General features: G+C 35.0%; 2 protein-coding genes and 1 pseudogene across 2 annotated transcripts; all 3 read left to right on the top strand.

Moving 5' to 3' along the window:
• The first annotated feature begins 929 nt into the window (after positions 1 to 929).
• LOC102630080 (beta-fructofuranosidase, insoluble isoenzyme CWINV1) lies at positions 930 to 3,714 on the top strand. Its single transcript, XM_025102336.2, has 6 exons — positions 930 to 1,155; positions 1,496 to 2,358; positions 2,456 to 2,614; positions 2,754 to 2,995; positions 3,084 to 3,174; positions 3,275 to 3,714. Exons 1-6 carry the CDS (start codon positions 978 to 980, stop codon positions 3,452 to 3,454), a joined length of 1,713 nt encoding a protein of 570 aa, XP_024958104.2. The 5' UTR covers positions 930 to 977; the 3' UTR covers positions 3,455 to 3,714.
• Positions 3,715 to 3,839: 125 nt separating this feature from the next.
• LOC102630383 (beta-fructofuranosidase, insoluble isoenzyme CWINV1) lies at positions 3,840 to 7,929 on the top strand. Its single transcript, XM_006465967.3, has 6 exons — positions 3,840 to 4,696; positions 4,829 to 4,837; positions 5,471 to 6,333; positions 6,903 to 7,306; positions 7,409 to 7,499; positions 7,600 to 7,929. The coding sequence occupies exons 1-6, from the start codon at positions 4,501 to 4,503 to the stop codon at positions 7,777 to 7,779; spliced, it is 1,743 nt and encodes a 580-aa protein (XP_006466030.2). The 5' UTR covers positions 3,840 to 4,500; the 3' UTR covers positions 7,780 to 7,929.
• A 1,379-nt stretch (positions 7,930 to 9,308) lies between these two features.
• On the top strand, positions 9,309 to 13,276 carry LOC102618739 (fructan 6-exohydrolase-like; annotated as a pseudogene).
• The last annotated feature ends 693 nt before the right edge of the window (positions 13,277 to 13,969 follow it).

Here is a 13,969-nt window from a genome sequence, read left to right as displayed (position 1 = left end):
ATTTATTACAAATTCAAATATCTCAGATTCACCAACGCCTTCATCTCTTCCGGCAGCCCACGTAGGGAAGTCCGAGACAGAACGAGCTTCTCTGATCTTGAAGATTACGAGGTCAGTGAAACCGAGTCCAAAATCTCTGACGACGCCATTTCCGAAATGGAGCGTGTTTCTATTGCCGCCATGGCTGATTTAAAGGCTTGACAGAATCGGCGAGTTGTTGCGCCAAGGCAAGCTCACCAACATTATGGAGATGAGAGAGAGGGGTATTTTGGTCTCAAAGGCTTTTTTATGGCTAATGTTGATAGAAGTTTGTTTGGGGGGTTAAGATGAAAAAAGCCAAAATTTTTATGACTATTGGTGTAAATTTTCCAAAGTCTTTTTCCAAAATATATGAAAATTTTAAAATATGAAGATAGGCACTTCTTTACTCTTTTCTATTCTAAAAAGTTGAGATTTATACATTTTGTGTCAAAATATTTTTTTTCTTTTAAGGTAAGATAATTTTTTTCCAAATCAAATTTTTAAAACGCAGACTTGTGTACTTATAAAAGTTTTTGCATCAAATTTTTAGGGATTCAAAGTTTTTATGATATAGTCAAATAATTTTCATCATTATAAAATGATTAAGGATAGTGTAAAACACTAAATTAGATTTATTTCTCTCGGACATCGCTAGATTGTATATACACACCGAAGAAATTAATAAAAATGCATATTGACTTTCTGACTTGCTTGTTTCTGCGAAGTGAAACTCACGGCTTCTGAGATCTTTCTCACTCAAAACCATTTTGATTCTTCTAAACTTTTCAACTTTCTGCTAGCAGATCAGCTTCATTGACCAATGGGATCACATGGTATTAAATATATTTTATCCATTTCCAATTTTTTCAAACAACAACTCTGGATTTTTCTATATAAATAGAGCCTGCATTGTGCTGGTCTTCTCATCCAATACCGACCTTGCAGGCCACAGCATCATGGCCAATTTTTATCTCAGTTTATTCCTTTTCTTTGCTCTCTTTCTTGGCCATGGTGTTGTTGAGCTCCAAGCTTCTCACCATGTTTACAGAAACCTTCAAACTTCTCAATCTACTTCACCTAATCAACCTTACAGGACTGGCTACCATTTCCAGCCTCCCAAGAATTGGATCAATGGTAATTCCTTTTCATTTTTCCCTCTCTTTCTCAACTCTTCATTTCTTCCTTATATCTCCTAACAGTTGTCTTTTTCGTCTCTGGTTTTTGTCATGACTGTGGCAATGGAAAAATTTTGGTGTCATTATTTGGATATATATGCAGATCCCAATGGTAAGTAAATTAGTTTCCTGATAATCATTCTTCTACTTGTCATAATTATCTTTATTTTTTTCTTTTTGAGAAATAATTGATCTTATATACACAAACGGACGTTCATTTTTTAGCTAGATATATCTTTTCTTAATTCAAAGTTGGCTTATGAAAACTCCATTGTTGTAATGGGTGTACATACCTTTAGGTGTTATGATTTACAAAGGAATTTATCACCTGTTCTACCAATACAACCCAAAAGGAGCAGTATGGGGCAACATTGTATGGGCTCACTCTACATCAAAGGACCTGATTAACTGGATCCCACATGATCCAGCCATCTACCCATCACAGCAGTCCGATATCAACGGTTGCTGGTCGGGTTCAGCCACAATCCTGCCTGGAGAAAAACCAGCCATTTTTTACACTGGAATTGATCCACATAACCGACAGGTCCAAAACCTGGCCGTGCCGAAAAACTTATCTGATCCTTACCTTAGGGAATGGGTTAAGTCACCAAAAAATCCATTGATGGCACCTGATGCCATGAATCAAATCAATACAAGCTCATTCAGAGACCCAACCACAGCATGGCTTGGCCCTGATAAGAGATGGAGAGTGATCATCGGCAGCAAAATTAACAGAAAAGGGTTAGCAATTTTGTACAGAAGCAAAGATTTTCTGCATTGGATTAAGGCTAAACACCCTTTACATTCTGTTAAAGGCACAGGAATGTGGGAGTGTCCTGATTTTTTCCCTGTTTCTACTTATGGCCTAAATGGTCTTGATACATCGGATATGGGACCCAACACTAAGCATGTGCTTAAGGTTAGCTTGGATGATACTAAGCATGAATATTACACAGTTGGAACATATAGCACTGCTAAAGATAGATATGTTCCGGATGAGGGTTCCGTGGAGAGTGATTCAGGATTGAGATTTGATTACGGAAAATATTATGCTTCCAAGACTTTCTTTGATAGTGCCAAGAACAGGAGGGTTTTGTGGGGTTGGGTTAATGAGTCATCAAGTGTTAATGATGATGTCAAGAAGGGCTGGGCTGGAATACAGGTAATTTGGTATTGAATATTGCTTAACTAAGTTGGAAATGTTGACTAGCATATGAAGTCTACAATTTAAAAACTCTTGCTTTGGACTAAATTTGCAGGCAATTCCCAGGAAACTTTGGTTAGATAAATCTGGCAAACATTTGGTCCAATGGCCTGTTGTTGAAATCGAAAAGTTACGTGTAAACCAAGTGCAAGTGCCTAGCAAATTGCTGAAGGGAGGATCTGTGATTGAAGTTACTGGCGTTACTGCTGCTCAGGTTAGTTCATGTTTATATGCAAGTAAATTGGTAATGAATAAAAGAAGGCATATTTGGGTTTTTGCCAAGTATCAATAATATGTCCTAACCCACTACGCTAAAGTCCCAAAATTCAACTTTGGTTGTTTTTGTATTACAGGCAGATGTTGAGATTTCATTTGATGTAAGTGATTTTAAGAAGGCAGAAAAGCTGGACCCAGGGTGGACCAATCCACAGTTGATTTGTAGCCAAAAGGGTGCATCAGTTAAAGGCGCTCTTGGTCCATTCGGGCTGCTCGCTTTGGCTTCAAAAGATTTGAAAGAATACACAGCAGTGTTTTTCAGAATATTCAAAGGCGAAGACAAGAAGTTTGTGGTGCTTATGTGCAGTGACCAAAGCAGGTCTTTACAATTTTTCTCTTTCAACATATCATCAATTTCACACCCAACATCATGTTTTCAAACTCTTTTTCTTGTTTTATTATGACAGGTCTTCCTTGAATAGTGATAATGATAAGACCACTTATGGCGCTTTTCTGAATGTGGACCCAGTTTATGAAAAGCTGTCGTTAAGGAGTCTGGTGAGTTAACCATAACATTCCCACTACAAGCAAATTGTCAACCATTTTCAATAGTGTCTGAAAATTTTGTAACGCATTTTATGGTACGTTCCTCTTACAGATTGATCATTCAATAGTGGAGAGCTTTGGTGTTGGAGGCAAAGCCTGCATCACAGCTAGAGTGTATCCAACTTTGGCAATTGATGATTATGCCCACTTGTATGCATTCAATAATGGCACTGAGAATGTCAAAATCAACGGCCTGAGTGCCTGGAGTATGAAGAAAGCTCAACTTTATTAAAATAAGAAAAGGGTGCAGGAGTTGGAAGAAGACAAATAGAAGCAACTAGTGACAGATTCAGTTAACAGATTCTTGCGAGTAAGCCATTATGTAACAAGCAAAAGGGTCATTTGTTTTTTCTGCAGAGTACCTTTTTTTCTAAAATATGTTTATAATTAGAGTAAAAGTGTATTTCTATTCCCATTGAATACTCTTGTTGTTATTCAGCTTGTTTGTAGGCTCCCAATAAAGAATATTAATTAAAATAAGTTTTACAGAAACTGTTGCTCCAGCTCACGCAGTGGGCTCTAAAGACTGAGAATTTGTGCAGATGCATGCATGCATGCTTTAATCTCTCAATTTCAATTAAAAAAATCAAATAAATTAGCGCATATTTTTGTTTTTTCTAACTAATTACAAAGAAATTTGTTCTTACAGAATCCCATTTCTAACTATTATTGGGGGTAAACTATTATTGGGGGTAATATTATCTTTTTAAAATCAACAGTTAGTTAATGAAAATTTTAACTAACAGTAGGGGGCCTTTTACAAATAAAATGATTTTTACCATTTACTTGCAACAGCTTCAAACCTCAGGGGAGGTTTTTAAAAATTACCCTTTTAAAAAGTAACGAAAAACTTCAATCTTCCCAAGAAGACTATAAGGCTGACTCATTTAACCATGCCTAAAAGCCAATAAACAACAGGGCATATATTTTCATTTCAACATGTATTTACTTGTAACAGTTGTAAGTAACAATGTGTTGACAATGAGCACTTGCAAAAAGTCTTATTAGATAACGGAACCTATTAATACATAGACAATTTGCTTTCGAAAATAGAATATAAAATTTCTAATCATAGACAATTTTAGTTTACCCAATCTTATTTGTGGTACTTTTAAGGATTTAAGATAACTCAAATTTTAGTATAAATCCTTAATGCAAGGCAGTCCATAAGTGTCTCAGCTAATAATTCGGCTCAATCTTGACCAGATTTTAGTATAAATACATGTTCGTATTCTTTAATCAGAAGCAATATTTGTTATATATACTGGTTCCACAAACATGGCCAAGTTTTCTTTATGTTTACTTCTTTTATTTACTGTTTTATTTGGCCATGGAATTGTGGAACTTGAAGCAACACATCACATTTACAGCAGACTTCAAACTCCTCAAAATGAAACTAAAACGCCATGGGATTATAGATTTCAACCTTACAGAACAGGTTACCATTTTCAGCCTCCATGGCATTGGATCAATGGTAATTTTCTTCCACCGATTTAATTTTTCTTTTTCTAATTTCCATTACTTTTTTTAATCGACTTGTTATCTCTAACATTTTTTTTTTATTTGAACCTCTGATCATTCTGGCGTGGACAATTATGTTATGCAGATCCCAATGGTTAGTACTTTTTTGCTCTTGCTCTACCTAGTTGTCAAATTGGTTTCTTAACTATATATTTTCTCTCAATTGTAAGAAATAATCAAATCTAAAATCATAGATATGTATAATACTAAATATTACGAGTATATGAGCAGATGTTATTTATGGTTTAAGATATTTGCTCATAATGTAATATTTTAAAGCTCTAAAAGAAGTCAATAAAATTGTATTATTTAGATAGTCAAATATGCGTATCTTTATCTAAATCATTTTATATATCATAAGTGATTCTTGTTGTTAAATTCAAGTGTAATTTGTTTCGTTTATTGTTATTATGGTTTATAGGTTTTTTTTTTCATGTAATAATAATCCGAGCTTATTCTGTTAATTTCGGATTCTTGGGGTCTTGGTATAAATAGGGCATTAAAATTTCAGAATTTTCTTTGAGACTCAGAGTTTCAATAGTGCCTTTTCGTTTTCCGCTTTGCCATTCTGCTGATACTTGAAGTTTGGACTGAAATTCAATTGCCAAAATGATGAGTTGATGTCTCATTAAAGCTTGGAATTGGTCTTTCCCTGGCTCTTTGTTAGATTTTTTTTTTCCTAGTTACCATTCAAGTTACAAGTATTGTAATGAGATATAAATTTCAGGTCCTATGATTTACAAGGGAATTTATCACCTATTCTACCAATACAATCCAAAAGGAGCAGTGTGGGGCAACATTGTGTGGGCTCACTCAACATCAAGGGATCTGATTAACTGGTTCCCACATCCACCGGCCATCTTCCCGTCACAGAAATCTGATGTCAATGGCTGCTGGTCGGGTTCTGCCACAATTCTCCCTGGAGAAAAACCTGTCATATTGTACACTGGAATTGACCCTGATAAGAAACAAGTGCAAAACATAGCTTACCCCAAAGATTTATCAGACCCTTATCTTAAAGAGTGGGTTAAGTCAGATAAAAATCCATTGATGGCACCAGATAACGTAAATAACATCAACGCTAGCTCATTCAGAGACCCAACAACTGCTTGGCAAGGTCCTGATAATATTTGGAGAGTGGCCATTGGCAGCAAAATTAATGACTTGGGGTTCGCAATTCTGTACAAAAGCAAAGATTTCTTGAACTGGGTTAAGGCTAAACGCCCCTTGCATGCTGCCAGGCACACAGGAATGTGGGAGTGTGTAGATTTTTACCCGGTGGCTCCTAACAGTCACTGTGGTCTCGATACATCAACTCTTGGACCAAATGTGAAGCATGTGCTTAAGATAAGCTTGGATGACACCAAGCATGATTATTACACAATTGGTTCCTATAACTATACTACTGATAAATATACCCCAGATAAGGGATTGATTGATGGTGATGCGGGATTGAAGTATGACTATGGAAAATTTTACGCTTCTAAGACTTTCTTTGATAGTGCCAAGAGCAGGAGGATTTTGTGGGGTTGGATTAATGAATCACAAAGTGTGGCTGATGATATCAAGAAGGGTTGGGCCGGAGTTCAGGTAATTTAATGATTATTCACTGCATTTATGTAGGTCTCCGTTTCAAACACGTATAAATGAACTTATATTGTGGTCTCGATGGAATAAATCACTCAAGTTGAAAAATTTTAAAAGGGTCTTATTTAAAATTTACCTTTTTTTTCTAAAAAAATAATGTTTTCCCCCATTTAATTTACAAAATTTTTATTTTGGTCTACTCAAGTATAGGATTTCAATTTTTAGTTTAAAATTTTCAATCCAAAGAAATTTAGTTTTCGATCTAAATATATAGTTTAACAAGCATAATGACTATTATATGAATTTTTATTTTTTTGGCCCCCTGTTTGGGTCTGTTCTGTTCAGATTGCTTTGAAATGAATGAACTCGGTTCGGTTCGGTTCGGTTTTCTAAAAGCAAACCGAACCTGATAGCCCTACTTAAATACGTGGTTTCTTCATTATAAGCCTGTTGAACCAAAGTCCTCATTTCGCCACTGCTTGCAATTGTTGACATTTGGCAACTAACTATGAACTTGGTGAGTTGTAAGATCATTGATTGTTAGAGACACTTTATCTGGATTCATTTTGCAGGCAATCCCTAGGAATATTTATCTCGATGGGTCCGGGAAACAACTGGTGCAATGGCCAGTTAGTGAACTCGAACAGCTTCGCAGTAGCCCGCCGATAAATGTGTTTGACAAACGACTCGAGGCAGGAGAACTGCATGAAGTTACCGGCGTTACAGCTGCGCAGGCAGATGTTGAGATTACTTTTGAGATAACCGACATCAGCAAAGCTGAAGAGTATAGGCCAAGATGGACTCATGCTCAGTGGCTTTGCAACACAAAGAATGCCTCAGTGAGAGGTGGTCTCGGTCCATTTGGGCTGAGAGTTTTGGCTTCAAGTGACTCCCAAGAGTACACATCTGTTTTCTTTAGAGTATTCAAGAAGGCTGACAACAAACCTGTTGTCCTAATGTGCAGTGACCAAAGCAGGTCAATTTTCAATTTCTTGCACAACTTCATATATTGTATGTGTTTTGAATTTTTTTCTTTTTTATTAAGTCTATTTTTCTGATTTTCTTTCTAATTGCACAGGTCTTCCTTGAATGAGGATAATGATAAAACCACTTATGGTGCTTTTGTGGATGTGGATCCTATTAAAGACAAACTGTCTCTAAGGAGCTTGGTGAGTTAAAATCATATATAATGAGAACATGCTGTAAAATTATTTTCTGCATCAGCAATTTTAATTACTGGAATCTATCTGAGTTTCACATGTTTTACAGATTGATCACTCCATAGTTGAAAGCTTTGGTGGGAGTGGCAGAGCTTGCATCACAGCCAGAGTTTATCCAATCACGGCAATTGAAGATAAGGCTCGCTTGTATGCCTTCAACAATGCAACTGAGGCTGTCACGATTTCAACTCTGAGTGCATGGAGCATGAAGAAGGCTCAAATTAGTTGAAGAATGAAAGGAGTGGACAAGTTTGTACTGAATGAAATGCTGCAGCAAAATTTTGTTTTTGTTGCTAATTAATTGTTGATTCCTTGTAAATGTAATTATTGGTTTTATCAATAAAACCAAAAAGAAAAAGAAAAAAGAAAACGTTTTCTAGTTTTATTGTTTTTGTTATTAGTATATGGTTTCCCATCTAATATGTGTTATTCTTCATATTAGGGATTCATCTTTGAACAGCAGTTTCTGAATGTTGAATAATCGGTGCAAAATAATGCTATTTAAAAAAAATAATAAAAAAAGCAAATAAATAGATCAAATAAGAACAGAACAAAACACAGGATTTTGATGGGAGCCACCTCGTCGTCTACTTCCATCCAAGAAACAAATCGACTGCTTTTGTAATTTTTACAACTCAAGGTTACAAAACTGTCAATCACTTTACAGAAAACAAGTTCTAGCAGAAGCCTCTCCCTAATGGCACAGTAGGATCCCTCAAGTTACGACGCTCTTTATCAGCCTTTTGTATCCGAGTTGAGCCCAGAAGAGCTTTCACGCTTATTCCAACAAAATTAACTGAAGTTTGACCTGGTCAGAATAAGTGACTCACGTACGTTGCACGTATGAGGACTTATCTGCTTAAATCTCAAACCTGATCTGGACTTATTTGACTAAAATACAAAAATTCTTAGGCCAGCACTTGAAATTCTTTTGAAGTTCAAACCTTTTCAAAGGCTTTATATACACCATCAATTTAAACAGTCTTTTTTTTTTATGGACAAAATCTAAATATATTTTTTATTCTATCAACTCTCTAAAATTTAAATTTAGGTGATTAATAAAATAAAGTTACTTGAAAATCACTCAGTCACACTCTTATGGACTTTCAATTTAAACAGTTAAAAAATAAGAACACTTAGAATTTAGAAATCAATATTTCAATATTTACTATCATAAAAAAAAAAACACTTATGAACCGTTAAGAGTCAACATAAACTTAATAACATAATATGGAGAGCTATGAAGGTGTTTGAAAATCTATACTTTAATCCAAGCTGCAGGGGAAGAGTTATATTTTTTGCCTTAGTGTTTCCAGGAAAAATAAGAATAAACACGCGATCGACTTATGACTTTCCGAAATGTGAAGCGGAAAATCACACACGGCATCTTGTAACTGTAATATATCAATTTGACCAAATACGTAATGGCTTGAAAAGTGCTTACAAATTCTCGTACATAACATGGCTTGCATATCATTCTCTTCTCAAGCAAAACAAGCATACATGGATGTGGCCACTGCTTCTATCTGTTCATTATTTTTCTTTTCTCTGTTTCATTCCTTCAAACTTCTGGATCTACTTCCACAAGTCAACCTTATAGAACTGGTTATCATTTTCAGCCTCTTCAGAACTGGCTCAATGGTATTTCATTTTTCTTTCTTTCTTAATCTGGTTGTTTATATCTCACACATTTGCTTCAGCTGATAACTTTTTTGTTTTTCCTATATTTTCGAAAATGTAATGTTTTCGCATGCACAAATGGAAATATGGAGTTCATATCCGAATGGTTGGTCCCCCCCCCCCCCCTCTTTTCTAGCTAGTTACATATTAAAATTTTTTTCCTGGATATACATTTTATCTCAACTTTAATAATAAATAATCCACGTGAAATAACTCAAATGTTCAGTTGTGATGTTTCAGAAGTGTATAATAGTGTGCTGATGCTGCAATATTGAAATTTGATTGCCAAAAAATGAATTAACGTCTCATAAAAGCTTTTGAATTCTTCTCCTAGATTTATTAAGAAGTGTAGATCTCATTAACTGGACCTCACATGATCAAGCCATCTATCTATCACAGCCTGTTGATATCAATGCTTGCTAGTCTGGTTCTGCCACAATCCTGCCCGGAGGCAAAGCCAGCCATCTAATATACTGGAATGGACCTAGAAAACAGACAAGTGCAGAACTTGGCTGTGCCCAAAAATTTATCTGACCTTTAGCTTAGAGAATGGGTTAAGTCACCAAAAGAATCCATTAATCTTGCGCACTGAACGAAATGGACCAAGCTTATTCAGAGATCCAACCACTGCTTGGCTTGGTCCTGATAAGATGGAGAATGATCATGGGGAGCCAAATTATGGACCAAGGGTTGGCAGTTCTGTATAGAAGCAAAGATTTTGTACATTGGGTTAAAGTTGCAAAATCCACTCTACTCTGTCAGCCAAACTGGAATGTGGGAGTGTCCGGATCTTTTTCGGGTTTATACTAATAGCCTAAACGGTGTCGACACATCGGCTATTGGACCAAACATTGAGCATGTTCTCAAGGTTAGCTTTGAATAAACATTTTCTGACAGTTACACTATTGGTACTTATAATGTTACAACAGATAAGTACATTCCAGAGGAGGGTTCAATGAAGGGTGTTTCGGGATTAAGATATGATTATGGCCAATTCTATGCTTCAAAGACTTTCTTTGATAGTGCTAAGAACCGGCGAATTTTGTGGGGATGGATTAATGAATCATGTATTCAGAATGATGATGTCAACAAGGGATGGTCTGGATTACAGGTAATTTAATAATAATCATTCTTTCAGTGAGTTTGTTGCAAGCATGTGGTCAGCGTAACAAAGTCAAACAAAGGCCCTTGATTAATATATATAATAGCATAGAATTAGCAAGCAATAATTTAATATTCGGTCGACTGAGAAATTTTTAAACTATGCATTCATTTGGCCAAGTGGCCCGTCATCTTTAAGTCATTCAGACACGTTTCTTGAGCTCATTTTGCAGGGATTCCTAGGAGTCTTTGGCTAGGCGAATCCGGAGAACAACTGATTCAGTGGCCTATAGCGGAAATTGAAAGGCTTCGTGGGAACGAAGCAAAATTTCCCAACAAATTTCTGGAAGGAGGATCATTGCTTGAAATTACTGGTATCACAAAAGCCTGTATAGGTTGGTCTACGCTTAGTATAATAATGGTCAGGAGCAGATTCAGGAGTTTGTATTACCCTGACCTAAACAAAAGATAATTTTATATTTTAAAGTGAGTATAAACATTCATGAGTAAAAAGAAGTACATTAAATAAAGGAGACATGAAAAACCTTATAAATATGTTTTTTAAACAAAAAATTATATAAAAATTGTAAAAAACAAAAGATAATTTAAATATAAAAATACTATTTTTTAATCATGAAATCTGAAATTACAACCTATAATAACATGTAATTATATAAGAATTAATGAATCAATTAAGAGTTTCAAGTTAGAATAAATCAATGCATGTAATTATAATCAATTAAAAATTACAAGTAGAACTTTTATATTTGAAAAGTACTTAATTTTGAGGCTTAAATAAATTAAACAATTAAAATCTATTTACCTTTTTAAATTATAAAAATATTGTTAGTCAAAAACTTCAATAATAAATTAAATTTAACCCAGCAAAAAAGTATTTGGTACTGTAATTTCTTTGTCAGTCACTCTGACTCTTTTTTAAAAACTAGATGCTGATGATTCTTCAATCAAAATCTCCTCAAAATACATAAATTTTATTTTCTAACTTGTCATCTTAGTCAATGTAACTAATAAATAAAATCTCAAAATTCACATAAATTTCTTTTGGAAATGTTAATAATTATTACTTTTATTTTTTTTAGTACTTTTAATATTAGAGACGATGTTATATTACATTGACATACTTTTTTCAATTAAAATTTTTAAAAATAAATTAAAGCAATGATAACATTTTAGACCCCTAATGTTTTTAATCTATTCAATAAATATATAATTTAATCATTTTATAAAATAAGTCATTAATTTCAATTGGAAAAAAAACATATAATTGAATTAGGGACATATTTGAAAATAAAATAAAAATTCTGTTGTTATATGAAATTGATGAAAACATAAAGGTAACTGAATTAGGGATATATATATATATATGAAACTAAAATAAAACTCTGTCGTTATATAAAATTAATCAAAATATAAGAGGTTTAAATGATTTTTTCTGGACCAGATCAGCTGTAGATCCGCCACTGACAATGGTGTTGTGACGCTAGGCCTAGCATACTAGATATCCAACACAAAAACTAACTGACACCCTTAATTTTGATCCACCACCACATCCTACCTATTATATTTTCTGTGTTTTGCAGGCAGATGTTGAGATTTCGTTTGAGATAACAGATTTGGAGAAAGCAGAAATGCCGGACTCCAGTTGGACCAATCCACAGTTGCTCTGTAGCCGAAAGGTGCATCAGTTAATGGAGCCTTAGGTCCATTTGGTTTGCAAGTTTTGGCTTCAAACGGCTTAAAAAGAGTGCACGGCTGTGTTTTCCAGAATATTCAGAGGCCAAAACAATTATGAAGTGCTTACGTGCAGCGACCAAAGCAGCTTCTTCACTTCCTCTCTTCCACTTTCTAAATTCCGTATCAAACTTCATGTTTTCCAACTCTTCTTTGCTGTCATTATATTTTAATTTTTACTTTTGGTAACAGGTCATCCTTGGACAATGACAATTGACAAAGATAAGACCACTAATGGGACTTTTCTGAATGTGGACCCAGTTCACGAGAAACTGTCACGGGGGAGTTTGGTGAGTTGATATTAACATTGCCGTAAAATATGGCCAATTTTTGTTGGTTATACAAAGTTAAAAATACACAGAGATTAAGAACCAAAACAGACAAATCTACAGTATGCAGCAGACACTAAGGTAGATGAAAGAATATAGAGAATAAATAATTTCTCTTATTAATTTTCCAAGTTACAGAACAAGCTCTATACACAAGCCTACGAACTGGAAATTGAAAGAACTTAATTGCTATACAAAAAACTGGAAAGAAAAGAATTTAAAAATAATTGCTATAAATCCGGTGCAGACTGAGGGCTAATTGTGGGCGTAAATGAGCCGTGTATAAAGGAGCATGTATCAAGGAGCAAAATTATGTTCTAACTGTTCTGCAGTTGTGCTCTATTTGCCAATTCCTTTCTCCTTTGACACATTTATAGATTTTTGCTTTAACCCATTTCATGATAACCATTTTTGGCAGATTAATCACTCTACTGTTGAGAGCTTTGGTGTTGGAGGCAAAGCTTGTATCACAGCCAGGGTTTACCCAATCTTGGCAACTGATGATAGGGCACAACGATATGCTTTTAACTGCGGAAACTGAAGGTGTAAAAATCACAACTCTTAGTGGCTGGAGCATGGAGAGAGCCCAAATTAATTAAAACAAAATAGCTGCAATGAAGATTATACAGTGAAGGATTAAGCAGTAAAAACTATTTTAGACAAAAAGAGGATCATTTCTCATTTCTTCTCACTCTATTCTTAACTTATATGTGTTATTCTCTTTCTCGAAAATGTATTACATGTCAAACCAAATACCAGTAAAGAACTGATAATGGCTCACCAAGATCCACTCAAGAAAGGTTCTTGTATCTAAAATTGTAGATGATCAGTACTCAGTTGAATGAACGCTTAAACAATCTTAACAACCAAAGAAAATCAAAGAAAGAATCAAAGAACAGAAAGAACAACACAGAGGAAACTTATAGTGGTTCGGCTATGGAAGCCTACGCCCACTGTGAAAAAGGTGAATCCAAGCTTATTGAATGAGTGTCGACAGAGTACAAGTTCTTTAGAGAAGATTACGACTAACACACATATCAGTATTCCAAGGTACCGAGCTATATATATAAGCAATGTTCGATCAGAAAAGGTCTCCCAATCACCAGCATGCTTCCCCTGTGTTCAGTGATAAAGTCCAGCAGCTTCCCGCACAGGTTAACAGCCTTAACTGACTTCTGATCAGCCTCCTGGCCACGTGTCTTCATCTTGTTTATTCTAAGTGATGAAACGGCAGCTCAAGCTGTCGTCTCCTTTAAGTGAATCACATGCGAAGTCACATGTCTTCCTTGTACACACAGAGGACAAAATATCTTTGTCATATAGCCTTCTCAGGGACTCCAACCGACATGTCATAGTACTGACAAGTCTTCAACCGACCTGTCGCACTTGACTATATAACTAATTTGTAGTTCATACTCAACATTACAGAAGCACAAAAAATTTCTGCACAGTATTCCTGCAAATGGACATCAAGATTTTGTCAAAATCTGGACTCCAGAGTTGCTGAGAAATCAAACATAAGCAAAATATATATATATATACAATTCTTTGTAAGGA

The sequence above is a fragment of the Citrus sinensis genome, chromosome 7, assembly GCF_022201045.2.
Source record: "Citrus sinensis cultivar Valencia sweet orange chromosome 7, DVS_A1.0, whole genome shotgun sequence".
Lineage (NCBI taxonomy): Eukaryota > Viridiplantae > Streptophyta > Magnoliopsida > Sapindales > Rutaceae > Citrus > Citrus sinensis.
Note: the sequence above shows the minus strand (reverse complement) of the source record. Positions and strands in the feature narration are given on the sequence as shown.